The sequence below is a fragment of the Drosophila kikkawai genome, chromosome 3R (genome assembly GCF_030179895.1).
Source record: "Drosophila kikkawai strain 14028-0561.14 chromosome 3R, DkikHiC1v2, whole genome shotgun sequence".
Taxonomy (NCBI): domain Eukaryota; kingdom Metazoa; phylum Arthropoda; class Insecta; order Diptera; family Drosophilidae; genus Drosophila; species Drosophila kikkawai.
The window spans coordinates 18,359,426-18,374,023 of NC_091731.1; the positions used below are offsets into that span (position 1 = coordinate 18,359,426).

The 14,598-nt window shown below is 39.8% G+C and overlaps 2 protein-coding genes and 1 non-coding gene across 6 annotated transcripts in view; all 3 read right to left on the bottom strand.

Annotated features, from left to right (window-relative positions):
- cno (adherens junction formation factor afadin) overlaps positions 1–9,004 on the bottom strand; it is a 57,160-nt gene extending 48,156 nt beyond the window's left edge. For 3 of the 4 annotated variants that reach the window (XM_070286210.1, XM_017175649.2, XM_070286211.1), the window contains exon 1: positions 8,578–9,004. The gene's annotated coding sequence lies outside the window, so the exon portion shown is untranslated. Of the gene's footprint in view, positions 1–7,823; positions 7,840–8,577 lie in introns of those variants that run through there. The other variant, XM_070286209.1, reaches the window with a different exon arrangement.
- Positions 9,005–9,579: 575 nt separating this feature from the next.
- LOC108080786 (uncharacterized) lies at positions 9,580–10,898 on the bottom strand. Its single transcript, XM_017175653.3, has 4 exons — positions 10,757–10,898; positions 10,609–10,661; positions 10,150–10,338; positions 9,580–10,087 (listed from the first exon to the last, which is right to left on the bottom strand). The coding sequence occupies exons 1-4, from the start codon at positions 10,797–10,799 to the stop codon at positions 9,617–9,619; spliced, it is 756 nt and encodes a 251-aa protein (XP_017031142.1). The 5' UTR covers positions 10,800–10,898; the 3' UTR covers positions 9,580–9,616.
- Positions 10,396–10,467, bottom strand: TRNAG-UCC (transfer RNA glycine (anticodon UCC)). The gene has a single exon. It is a non-coding gene; the product is annotated as a tRNA-Gly (tRNA).
- Positions 10,899–14,598: the final 3,700 nt, after the last annotated feature.

A 14,598-nucleotide genomic window follows, 5' to 3' on the forward strand; every position in this document is an offset into this window, starting at 1 on the left:
ATTGCAGCAACCAGCAGAAACAGTTAAGACGACGACGCACCGGAGCTGCTAACCCGCCCGAGAGCCGCTCTATCTGATGCTGGTTGATGTTGCCATTTTGCATGCTGCTGGGGCACTGTTGTGACTGCTGCCTAATTAGGCCAGGAAGCAATTAACCGGTTAATAGGCGGGACTGCCTGCGCTTTGTTTAATGCATCTGATGTAGCCATAGTGCTGGCCAAAAGTCAGCATCAGCACCAAAAGGGTGACACAAATAAGCTTATTAATACGAATTACAAATAAAACATAAAATTTGAACGAATAGCGTTAGCTGACTATTATTTTTAATAAGTCAAATCTTAGAAAATTCTTTACGATACTAACTCCCTAAGCCTAGGCCTATATATTTATTTCTAAGCATACTCGAAAGAAACAATCCCCTAGGAACGTTCCTATTTTTTTGTAACGCACTGTCTACAGTCTTTCCCTGACATGAACTAAGTCAGCTTTAGGTGCATATTTAATGTGGGAAAATTATGGCGGGGCGGAACTTGTTGCTCACTTTGAAGTTGTTGATTGCCAGCTACTGAGGCTGAGCTGAAGGAGCAGCAATTGCTGTTGCTAAATGGCCGTGTACTTACTTCTAATGGGTAGAAACTGTATCTGAAAGATACAGCGCCATATTTCAGGGCGTACTTCTTGGAAATGCGAAACTTTCACTCGGCCAAACAACGCACATAAAAAATAAACACAAACTGGGGAGACAAACACCAACTACAAAAGTCGAGGCATTAAAAGGGGACAAAACGATAAAGACGCTGACATCGGCGACAATTGACAATTGGCAATAAAAATTCAATTAACGTGGAAAACGTCAAATGTCATGAAAGGGAAATAAAATGTATAAATGTGAAAAGCAAGTGAAACTACTCCAAAAGAAGAGCAAAGGAACAATCTGGTGTTGTTAAATGATTTTCCGTTTTTTATATTGCCTGGGTTTTTAATGTAATTTATTATTAAGATATTTTATTTCGTAAGGAATTCCCATATACTTAAGAGCTTATAAACAATTTCTTGACTATTTAATACATGCAATTTGAATGCGCGTAACTTAACTCCAATCATAATATTCAAACCGGGCTTTATCAGTTTTCTTTTCGTTTACAAACGTATGGAATTTCAATACTTTCAGCTATTAAGACTCATTCAATACCGTCCAAATTCCACATATTAATCTGGTTCTCTATCAAATTTCATTAGTACCTAAATAATTTTCATCGGTGCAGTTCAGTTATGAATGATAAAGTCCAGGCGCATACCGATACTGAATTTCCCAACCAAACGATAGTGGCAAGATGTTTGGGAATCTTAATGAAATGCCATAAGCAATTTGTTTGCCGTTCGCTTGGCAAATCACCAACCCGCCGTCATGTCACTCATAACTGCAATACGCTATATAGAGGATATCGGGGGATATCGGAGTCTGTGGAAGATATATTCCTAATCACAACCGGTTATATGTGAGGAATGCTGCATGGATTCGCCCGATTGGCGTGTTTTTCCATTATTCGTGGTGAGTTTTCGATTGCGCAGGCGCAGCTGTCAACTGCCAGAGACTTCAATTGCAATTAACTTATCTGAGTTTGGGTAATTAATGTAAGGCCCACTGCAGGTTTCTCTTTCTCCAGACACGCCCCTTTGGTAGTTATTTTTTACTGCTGGCAACCTTTGACATTCAATTTGTTAATGGTAATCACATGTGGCAAAGCAATTAACATTCAATTTTATGATTGCCCGAATCAAGGCTTTTTAGCATTTTGTGATTGCATTACTTTCGTACCCTCTCACTCTCGACTGATCCCTATTAAAGATTTATAAACTTTCGCTATTGGACAATGGATCAATAAACGCATTTAACCATAAACTAAGGTTGTTTCATTTTCATTATGTATTTTATGACTCAATTTTGAAAGAGATAATATGTTTAGGAAAAAACAAAATCAACATTTTATAAGAAAATTGGTATTTCAGTTATATCAGCTAATAACGTATATTTTTATTTATTGATTCATCTTTTATATTTTAATAAATTATTAAATTAACCTCTATTGGCAATTAAAAAAACAACTCTGAAATCCAGCATATTAACAACACTTTGCACTAATAGATACCACCGAAAATACCACCTTCTCGAGATACTTCTTCAATTACTGCGATGTTCCACCGGAATAAACACCAAAATTCATGTAAACTTTCGACTATTACATGAAATGATGCAAGTCAGACTGGTGGGTCGGGTGAAACAACTAGACTGTGCATAAATTGAACATCTGCTGATGGCATCCCATAAAAATCCTCCGACAAGATCTAACATCTTTGTAATTACGACAACCGAAACTGGAAAAGCAGTAACCGAGGTAGCAAGGCGTTAAATTTGCAGCTGTTAAAACAGGGCAGAGACAAGGCCAAAAGATTGCCGCTAGGTGCAAAAACCAAAACAAATAGCTGCGAGGTAATCAGCTGTCGCGACTCAGAAACTCTGAGACAGACAAAATAATTAGTTTCAATGAGGCGGGTACTTGAACCGACAAAAAAAAGAAATACCATCGAGAATGATGCATTTTCAGGCAAACACTTGGATAAGCCCTAAGATATCCAGACAGGCAGACCTAAGGACAGACAGCCGCAAAGACATTAAGACTCCATTATGCATTCATTTGTGTGCGCAATGAGACAGTCGCAGAAGACTTGAGTGCCGCAGACGTCTATCCTGCCCAAATACTCAAAGGAATTCGGCAATCCGACAAACAAAAGGCGCTGACAAAAGTGAAACATCGAAAAATTCCGCATAATCTAGCTCTAAAAAAATGTATACAAAATGTTAATGAGCTCGACAGGAGAATACCTCAAAAATATATACATAAGCCTATCTATAAGGATTCTGCAGATGAAAATATTTTATTTTTATTTGAGGCATTATAAGCAACTGTTAGATGCTTTTACAAGATTTGAATTACGAAATAAAGACTACAACTGAGAAAACATTAAGACCTACTAAATGAAATGAGTTTGGAATTTCATCCAAAGGCAAGATTATAGAACCCAGCTTAGATCTAAAAAGTGTCCTAATTCGAATATCCCCGTTTAATCCTCTCAAATATTGCATACCCTCCCAAGTATCCCTACGGAAAAGTATCTCTAAGCCAAACCAAGCACACCGAACTTGTTGCCAGGCGCATTTTGATGGTATATCGTGTATTTACGTTAGGGGTGGAAATGTATTGCAACAACACTCTACATACATCGCACGGGGGTTTCGAGAGCATTCCCATAGAGACAAAAGGCGGGCCAAAAGTCCGGACTCCGAGGAACCAGGTAACCGACCGAACCAAAATCAAGATCATGCAAAGCAGGTAGCTAGCCGAAGGTAACACCGCACGCACACGTTCGAAATGGCTAGCCCAAAAAAAAAAGGATCGCAAATGTGCACAGAGAAAAATTCTTTACACTCTAGATTTTATTAAAATTATTAGTGTATTTCTAACCCTAAACAGAAGGTATGCCCTACACAAAATTGTTCCCTGTGTATGCGTCAGGGGAGAGAGTGGTGCACTGGCGCAGAACGTGGTTGGAAAAACAGTTTTTCTCTTATGAATTATACCAATTGACAATTCCAGGGCATACTCGGGGGTTCGGAGTTCATTCAAGCAACGGCGTAAAGGTAGAAAAGTACAGTCCTCTCCTGGAGGACTCTCCCATTGTTGCACCTTTATACAGGGCTACTTTTTTTTTTTGTCACACTTCTGTCCATCAATTGCAAGGGCCGCTTGTCAATCAGCGGTGTAAGGAAAAAAGGGGCAGCGGACTGCAACTCCCTGGAACAGAGATGAAAAGTCAACGAGTTCTGGGATGCATGTAGGCAAAATGTGTCTCTTTTGTTTTCCGCTCATGTTCTCATGTCGGGCTATTATGTGATCGGAATGTTTGCCTTGGTTCTTGACTTCAGCAAGAAATCCTCTCTGTTGGACGATCGCCCTCGCGATCGAGCCAGAAAATGCAGATTATTCTGGTGTAGACGTTTCCATTAGTCCGACTGTCAGTTGACATGGAATAGGGGAATGTCTGAGGTGAAGGAATCTTTATGGAGGATCGCCGGATGATGAAACTATTTCAATGATCGCGATTAGATGGGAGTGTGACAGCGTCATTGCGTCTTTTATTGGTGTTCGATGAGTGATAGGCATACCATACAAATTGAGTAGGTATCTTGATTATTATTAGATTATTTTAGATTTTATTGGGACTATACTTAGTTTTAAATAATCTATTTTAGATTTTAATTGAATTTTTAGTATATTTAAATTTGCAGTACTCATTTTTTTTTTTTCATTCAGTTGCATAGGCAGTGATTTTCATACACAATCCCACTTCTGATACGTCTGAATGGGAAAAAAACCTTTCCCCCCTGCACCAACTTCTAAAGTGGAGTAAAGTTTCTGCATGATTTTTGCTGGTTGGTTAACTGAAGTTGAATGTCTTGTGTAATTCGAAACGCGTGTGGAATGTGCGGGAAGAGGTTCAGTACCCGCAGCTACCACATAAGTTCCAATTGTCCAGGGCGGTGGTCAATGGAACACAAACTCCCAGCGGATCTATAAACTTTCTCACCCAAACTCATTGCATGAGACCGCGCACATGAAATTCAAACAAAGTGGAGCAATATTCACGTAGGCACACACACGTTTGATCGCTATACGACAATAACTCACTCGCAAAAAAATAAATACAAACAAATCCATAAAAAAAAGAGCATACAGAAACGGCAGCAAAAAGCACATAAAACAAAACAAAAATAAAATCACGGTCAGGCGGCAGAAAACGAGTTTTTCGGTCGATCAAGCGAGTGAGCTATAGCCATAGTTCACTATAGAGAGTGAGCCGCCGATTTGCGAAACGGGTTTTCGTAAGCTTCAACTTTAGAGGGGCGGCAAGTGGCCCAACAATGGGCGTGGCACTGACCGATCACCGCAACAAATCCAACTAATCCTAAGATTTTTAATTGTCTGCCTTGACTTTTGTAAAAAATAAACAAGGAACCAAACATTGGATTCTTTAATATCGAAATTAATTTCTTAATCTAACGTTTAAGTTTAAAGTTAAAGAGTTTAAAAGGATATATTATTTTACTTTTATACATATAAAAGAAACATTTTCAGGGCCACATTGCAACAGAACATAAATTCTTTTGGTTTTTTAATCCCAAATATGATATTTATGGTTTCCTATGAATTATTATAGCCACTTTGTTTCTTCATATATATAGCATCCACCTATAAAACAGAAATAACACAAAAACAGCTGCACGGACAAAAGCTCGGATTTCCAGCTAAAACTCCCCCCAAAATGTGCTGCATTCGAATTCGAGTATAATAAACTATAATTTTGCGCAAAACAAGATCGGCGGCGGGCAGAACAACAAAAGTATCGCTGGAGCGCTGAAAGCAAAAGTAAACAAAAGGCGGAGGAGAGTCAGACAACCAAACAGGCAAACACAAAGCCAAAGCCCAAAGCCAAAAATAAACATTTTGCATTTGAGAACCAAGAAACGCAAAAGACTCCAATTACGCGCCAAGCGGCGGCGAATAAGGAATTGCCAAATAGGCGCAAATTGTGAGATTTCACGAGGGGATTTGTGGGGCTGCTGTGGCGTTAAATTGCAGCTGTGCCACAAAGCTGCGAATGTGACTGCAGCCTAGGAAAGACAGCAACCTGGATAATACGGACATGGATTGGCCACTTCGTATACGTAGGGAAAACCACAATATTTACAGCAAGCTTAAGGCCGCGCGCACACTACGAGCTGAAAGCGGAGCTGAGATAAGCGAGCTGATAATTTCAGTGCAAATTTCTAAGCTCAGCTCCGCTTTCAGTGTGCGCGCTCTCATACAAGTAGTGTGTTTGTTTCAGAGAGCTGATAAGCCGTCAGCCGTCAGCTCCGCTTTCAGCTCGTAGTGTGCGCGCGGCCTAAGAGATAATAATCTTTTTGTAACTCAAGAGAAGTTACCTCTTAAGAAGTTAGCTTTGATGATTTAAATTAAGTTTGTATATTTATTTTCAATTCGTTTGCTATTTGCCTGACTGGCTGAAATTGCAACAGTTCAAGAAAATAAATCATAAGCGACAGCGGATAGATTGATCAACTTATTTCCTAACAGCTTATCAACTTAACTATTACGTAGCCTCTGATTACGTTTTATTTACTATTGATAGGTCAACTTTATGTAGCCAAGCTAAAACCTGATACAACTTATCAAGTTTGCTCTAAATTTAGGCTGCTTACACAAACATTATAACCACTCTTATACAGATTTAAAAAGTTTAAAAAGAAACAAAACTTGAAAAGAATTTAACTCCACAGTATTTTTTATGTTTTAATTAGTCACTTCATAGTAGTTTTTATTTAAACGATTAAAATTGAAATTATTCAATAACTTATTTTTAAAGTGACTGCAATGGGAATATTACATGAATTTATTTATTTTTTTTTATTATTTTCCTAGTTTTTACAAAGCATTCCGCATTCTTTACTCTCCAATCTATGTCAATTTCTCAAACAGTTTTATCAGCGGTCCAATATTTAATTTACCATAGACCGCTGTTTGGATGGAGACTCTATATGCGATGGCGTAATTAGATTATCGCGCACCTGTATAGCCGCACACTGATGCCAAGGTACACGTGTGCCTGCCCGTGTGCCAGTTTCTCTTTCTTTACCTCTCTGCATGGGCGTTTGTAGATCGCCGTCCTACATTTAATTTTACCGCGCACTTGTTTTCGATTTTCGTATTTATTTACCGTCTTTATTTGTCTTTTCCTGTACTTTGCGCACTTTCGGAAAAGGCTGTATTTGTATTTACTTCTTTTGATTTTCTGTTATCAACCGGTTGTCAATGCAATTGCATTGTGTCATTGTTTGTGGGGCAATATAATTTTGGTTTATCTGCCTTTTTCGGCCTTTTTAGGAAAACATGCAGACCTGCGCACCTGATAACGTCATTGGAATGTGGAGCGTACCCGCTGATAACAGTGCAAGTAACACACGACAAACACCCCAATTTCCTCCACTATGTTTACTTCGAAAAAAGGGAGCAAAATAAATATAAAAACCAAAATAAAGCAAACCCATGAGTCATGCAAAAATACATAAAGTACAAAGTTCAGCTGCACAAAAATTGCAGTCGCATGCAATGAGGTGTGCGAAAAAGCGAATGGCGACAAAAGGAGAGCGCCAAAATGGAGCTAGGAGAACATGGGAGATACAGGGAGCATGCAGGCTGTTGAGACACCATGGGGACTAGATAAATAATCACGTTACCCACTGTTCAAAGCCATTTTTTGCAGCATTTAAATCACATAATTATGTAAAAAAAACTTCAGTTTTAATCAAAATATTCGAATTTTTACACCAAAAATCTATGTATGTATAACTAGTTACATTTAAATTTCAATTAAACATATTATGTTTTTAAATAAATGCAATACTGAATACTAATTACTTGTATAAATGCAAATAATTTTTCTTTACCAATATTTCGGTGGATATATTTGTATATAATATGAGTTCGATGCTCCACTGTACTACCTATCAGTAGTTTCTCCTATTTTTGTTGTTCTTTGTTGGTAGGCAAGACAACAGTACAATGACCGAAAGTTTGCCATGCAAAAAGAAGATAAAGTAAGAGAAGCCGAGGGGCAGGGAGCCAAGAAACAGAATATTGTAAGCCGTAGCAAAAACAAAAAGCGTAGTAGAAAAATAAGCATGTAAGGCTACTACTACTAAAAACCTGTTAGTCAGAGCAGAGCACTAAAAATTCCGATCTTCCAGTTGGCTTGCTCTCGCGGCCTCTCTCGTTTTATCCACAGGTTTCCAGCGTGCGCCTCTCTCCGTTTCTCTTGGCAAACAGGTATAACATTGGAGACTTCTTCTCGCCAACGAAACAAATGATCAAAATGTAAACTCTGATAACGTATGAAGGTGAGCAACCAAATAAAAAATACACAATAAAATATCAAAAAAGAAAAGGCACACAACAACAAAAACAACTACACAATGGAAATGTCGACGCACCCTTTTCTTTCTTGCGAAGAAGAAGACGGAGCAGAAACCACATCCCGCTTCAGCGTCTTTTCCCCGCGGGGGAGCGAGGGAGACAAACAGAGCTTAAAAGAGGAGCGGGTGGCACAGTGCAGGCCCGATACAGAAGACGGGGATTGCACTTTTTTGACTTCATTACCGTACGATTTATATGGGGGGAAAACGAGCACACGCTATTTATGCAACAACAGTAGCTCGAAGGAAAGTTCACTTTTTGTCCACTTTTCCGAATATGCACTGTATATTCTTTACTCCTGTGTGAGTGTAAAAACAAAGCAGACGCCGCTGGAATGCCGTTGCTTGTTATTAGTTGGCTTTTTGTTGTTGTTGCTAAGCCGGACATGGCAATTGGTGCTGGTTTTGTTCTCTCTGAGAGGGTGGTAAGTGCATGGGAATGCAGTCAATTTGAAACAATTAAAGCTAGGCGACTTAATTTTCTATACCTTTTTTTGTTAGCCGCCTGATTTAATCCAATTTAAGCCCGGAAGGCAATGGGGGAGAGCAATCGCCCTTTTTCGCGTTTTTTTTTCTTGCACTACACTCTCTAGCTTGCTAATTAAATTAAGCCAGCAATTAAATATTTGTTAACTTTGTCGTATGGTATTTTTGCCGTTGTTTCACTTGTTTTTGTTGCACATTTCGAGTCGCGGTCGCGCAGTCGGCGTCGAAGAGAGCGGATCGCGAAACACGAAATTCGCCAAGTGCGAAGTACGCAGATTGCGAAATAAAAACAAAAGCTCACTTTGTATCACTGACTGCGTTGTTGGGCGAACCACCGAAAACCGCACTCGCGGATCGCACTTGTTGCAATTTTCCCTGGGAAACTTGATCGCAGAGCTCATGAAACGCGAGCGACGCGCGCCTTCGACATTTTCCAGATTTGTAGTGTGCCCAGAGCTGTGAGATACTTTCCCTTGAAAAATCCCAAAAATTAAAAATACATCGGCGATGTATCGATACATCGATGTTTTTTTCTGAAAAACATCGAAACATCGATGTAGGTAAATATCGATGATTTTCCAGCCTAACTGCGACAGTTTCCAGTTTTCTTGTATTGTGCCCAGTGCTGTCAAAAAACTTTAGATTTGAAAAAATCCCAAATAATTAAAATTTCGCCTTAAAATATCGAAAAATCCCGAATTTCGATATTTTTTGATATCCGAACCAAACCTTATACTCGAACGACACCTTATACCCGAACCACTCCTGATATTCGAACCACATCCAGTGCTATAAATGGCGCCATCTACGGTTCATTGTTAGAAGGAGCCTGTCGGTTTTCAGACAACCGCCATCTGACGTTTAGTTTTTGAGTCAAGGCCGACTATTAAATATGCAAATTTTTGCCAAAACGCGCTCTGTATCGTTGGTGCAGTGCGTTAGTGCGGAGCGCACTTACAATCGTATTGCAGACCACTGTTCACACCCAGCTGGGGCAATTTTTTTTAAATTTATTTTATTTTTTTTTTTTTATACATATGCTCAAAGTTTATAAATAACATGCTCGCAGAACTTATGCAAAGGGTTAATGCGCTCGTCAAACCGCTTTCCATTGAACGAAAACTCCGAATAGGAAACCGAGTTAAGCACCTTAAAACCGATGGCTTTTCCCAGTTTCTGGGAGAAGCTGGAAGTCCAGAGTGCGGTGACAGCCACGGGCCTTTTGGAACGCAGCCCTTCGTTGATATCCTCTAGACCCTTGCCCTCACCGAGTTCCCTTGTGAACTGTATACTGAACTCAGACAAGGAGCGCCCCAGTCCCAATCGCTCGTGACTCGGCAGAGTGGCCAAAAACATCAGCTCCAAGAAGCAATCCATCTTGTACATGTCACAAACATCGATCTTTTCATCCATTTCGATCATAAAATTCATCAGACACTGGGCCTGGGGGCTTTTAACGCTTTCCTTGAGAAACTTCAAGAAGAAGTGATCCTCGCCAGGCGGCGGAGAAAACTAAAGTAAAAGCAGTCTTTTTTTGAGATACTTTTATTTTGAAAATAATTAGTTTTACCCACCTGAAGTTTGTTAAAGGCCACAGCTACCACACGACCGCTCTCCACTTCTTTCACCAACAAAGACACCCCATCCAGAGCGGTTATTTTGCACAATTCACGCAGTTCTCGGCGGGCCTGATCATTTTCAGGCAAATTAATTTCGCAGGCATTGCACACCGATTCGTTCAAAAAGAAGGAATTATCAAGAACCTAAAAAAATGAATGAAAATCATTAGATTTTAGAAAAATAAAAGGCAAAAAGCGAACTGCGTCGGCCGGGAATCGAACCCGGGTCAACTGCTTGGAAGGCAACTATGCTAACCATTACACCACCGACGCCACATGAGGCCCGGGGCACCACAATAGTTTTCTGCTGCGCAGCAAGCTCGGACTTAAAAAATTGCACAAGTTAATTTGCCACAAGATTTGCATTGACCTTGGTGCTTTATTTAAGCTTGTGTTCTGGTTTAACTAACTTACATCCAGCGCCTCCTCCAGATCCGACGCGGTGACACTGCGCACCTCGAATTTGCCTGAAAGGTGAGATTATTTTATATGAATTATAAGAATTGCATGATTCCATCAGCATATTCTTATGGAAATCTTTTTTGATTCCAGTATTGCCCACCGTCGTTTAAAGTCCCCCAGAGTCTTCCGTTTTCTGCTCGCATTATGGAATTCTTATCGGTCAGCTTAGCTAGCCAGAAATACACACAGAAGGAGAAGCGGCGTCGAGTGCCGGTTTACTACTGAGCGATACAGGTTTACGACTAGGCAACATATGTACCTAGTCGAAGCTTTCGAGACCGAACACATAGATGGAACACCTTATCTAATCGCTGTCGCACGCGAGTTTTACAGGCGCTTTATTGGGTCTTGAAACATGAAAACTAGTCTGAGAAAAAAGCCCAGAAGCATTGTTTTGTACTTAATTATTAACAAAAAACTTGTAGCGCAAACAAGCACTTAATATATTGTTACAAAAGTAACTAATTTAATAAATTCTCTAGTTCCAGAGCATATATGATATTTTTTTAAAGCTAACTCAGGTGTTATTTGGGCCTAGCTTCCTTTATTTTCCTTCTGACCACCGGACACTCTCTTGTTATTTCTGTTCTTATAAGCCCGGAAAGTCGTCCTGATTTCAGAACTATAATCGACCATGGTCACCTCGATTAAAGACTTCTGAAATTTGAGATTCATGTAAGTGTTTTCAAAGTATCATATTATGGTACCGTTTAAAGCTCTGCTAAAATTGGGAAATTTCGTCGGAGGTATCTAGTGGTGTTGAGAGAATGAGAATAATATAATCAAATAAATTATAGAAATTGGGTAAAGGTTAACGATGCAATTACGTACATATTCATATCCTCCTCTTCCAATTCCATTTTCTTCAACTCGGTCAATTGAAATCTTTGCGGCGTCCACAGATCCGAATCGTCAGTTTTAGAACCTTGAGGATCCAAAATATCAATTAGGTGGGCTGCAAGGACAGTTCCCTCAGTTTTAATAGATGTAAGATAGAGGTTTTTTAATTCCTACCGCAGAACACGAAGAAATTTCTTTTGGTTTAGGATAACCAAGTCCATTTTATCATTAAAACGTTGATCTCATCCGTATTGGCTCTCCTGTGCGAACTTTTATTGACCCGGTAAAGCGGAGGTATAGGTTTGGCGGGTACTTTTTCGGAACTTCGCTTCATTTTGTGGCAGAAACTGATTTGGTAAGATGGTCGAAGTCGGAAAACTTTGTTACAGCTTGTGTATGTTTTTTTGGTTAACAAAAGCAAGAATTATTCGTACTATATAAGCCAGACTTTTATATTTTTAACATTTTTGCTTAACAAAATAATATAAGCCATAGAGATGTCACTATCGATAAAACAGCTGTTCTTAAGGAGGGCGTACATCGATGACTCTATCGATACAACCGATATTTGTACAAAATTCGATACATCGATAAGCCATCTGATTAGCCATAAAGCCCGCAACTTTTAAATTGACAATTAAATTTATGTACTGTTAAACATTATTATTTTCTCCCCTAACTTAATAACTTATTAGACCGCCTTTGAAAATGTGATAGTTATCTTTCTGTTTTAAGTATTATATAAGTTAGACGAAGGTAGTTTGGAGAATACTAACAGCTGCCCTAGGGAAAATCGGTAAATTAATATATAACCAATTATAGCTTTGTCATTTTACAACATATTTTTACGAACTCTGACATACAGCATGATTTTATGACTTTAGAATTCCGTTCTTAATTTATTGATTTTATTATAAAGCTGCCATAGGAACGATTAAAAAAAATGAAAATATTTCGATTGGTTTCCAATACAATTGCAATCTGACAAATTATGCAAACTTCGTGTTATCTGTTTTATTTATTAGATATTTAATGATTCAATTGAAAACTTTAGAGGAAATAAGATAAATAAGATCCATTAATCAGTGCCAATTAATTAACATAACTCAGTATTTAAAAATTCAACTGAAATTCGCCGGAATATCTTACATATCCCAAAAAATTCTTTAAAATTTGTAAGTTGTACTTTTAGTTAAACTGCCATTTGGGGGGACCACGTTGACAAGACAATGTCGCTGTGGGCAGCTGATCCATGATTGCTGTCCCAGGCAGACAGCTCCGTTTTGTTCGGCTAAGATGAGCTGATATTACCCACTGGCTATTATTTTGGTACAATTTACATAGTTTTTAATGTACCGAAACTGAAACCGTGACTATGTGGGTGCGGGCTGCGATGGGCGGGAGTGGGAGTAAGAGTAGTGTGTGCGTGGGAGGCAGCTTACTTAACGAACCCTTAACACAGTTGGGCTCAGTGCGGCGGTGGTGATGATTCTGTGAAATTTCGGGGTGAGCTCCGGCATTTATCTGCCCGGCACATTGTGCCAAATCATTGACCGCCAAAGAGGCCCGGGAAACGGGCGCCAGAGATACGAGTGTCCCGACTAACATGTCAAACACAAAGACTGACACAGACACATGCAAAAAATTATCATTTGTCAAAATCACAACATGAAACCGTTTTAAATTAAGCCACTCTGCCAGTCATACAGCCCCACGCCCACGCCCACACCACCCAATATTCTCGGCTTACACTCGCTCTAACCCCGCCTGCAGCTTGTGCGGGCTTGTGCTTTTGCCGGGCCCCAAAATGACATTGTCTGTGGCTGAAGTGAAGAGAAGTTCAGTTGTCATCTTTGCGGCGGCTGCTGTTGAATCCTCATTGATTGAAAACGACCGCAAGAGCTCATTGGAGTGGGCAGGCTCCGGCTCCGGCTCTGGCTCCAATGAAGGCTGCATTGGACGGCGGGAATGAATTCAAAATCATTATTTTGTGACAGGGGGCTTATTAACTTCATTTTGTGGCTTGCTCTTTAAAATTGGAATCACTTCAATTTGATGCTCTCAGCTTTAAAAAGCACAGTGTGTAGGCAAGGACGAGGGGCTTAATTGATTTCCAAATGCCAAACTGCTTAACTTTCTGTTTAAATTAACTTTTGAACAATATTCTCTGTTTATAAACCAAAGGTTCAACTTTAAATAGCGCAACCACAGCGTTGCTTTTAGTTAATCAGCTTCTGTATTTTCTATATAATTTGTTAGGTGAGTATATTCTCATTCATAATTTTATTCGCCTTTCTCAATGTGATAACTATCAGAAAGTTCTTCATCTTCATCCCTTGAGAAGGCATCTTTTTGGTTTACCTTATCGTATTTATAGAAATATAAACTAAACTTTGAAAACCCGTTGCTAAGTCTATGGAATCTTCGTTTCCATAAGAACAGCTCGGGACAGCAAAAACGTAAGCTCTCATCATTCAGGTAAAGATTATGGACATTGTTCATAGTCACTGGATTGTAACATTCTATCAATTTCCGTCCAATTGGCCCCCAAGGGCATCTCCATTTTTTTCTGCCACAAAATAAGGACACACTCCTGCTTATAGCGCTGCGGAAAATCTCCAGGCGAACAGGTCTCCCAGCAGTCATTAGAGTCCAAATAAGCTGAAAACGGCTGCCATGCGCCAAATGTGCCCAATTTGCGTGCCATCGCCTGTTGAAACTGTGTTGTTGAAACCGGCAGTGAATGGCGTGAGGCAGTGCCAAAAATAATCATGCCAAAGCCAATAGACGATGACGACGTCTCAGCGGCTGGCTGACAGGAATGATGCTGGGAATTCGGGCAGGGAAGCTGGGACTCCGTGGCTGCGGAACAACCAAACAGGTGGCATAAAGCGAAATGGGTTTGATTTTAATCAAAGTAATGGGCTCCGGCACCGCACGATGACGTGTATGGCTTAATTAAATAATTTATATAGATTGTTCATAATCCCCGTGTGCACGCACACACCCTCAGCTGAAACCCATGGAGCTCGAGCTCGAGCTCCCCCTGGATGCCATCAGGAGGCGTAAAACCAGGCGACACAGGACAGGCTGCGTTATCAG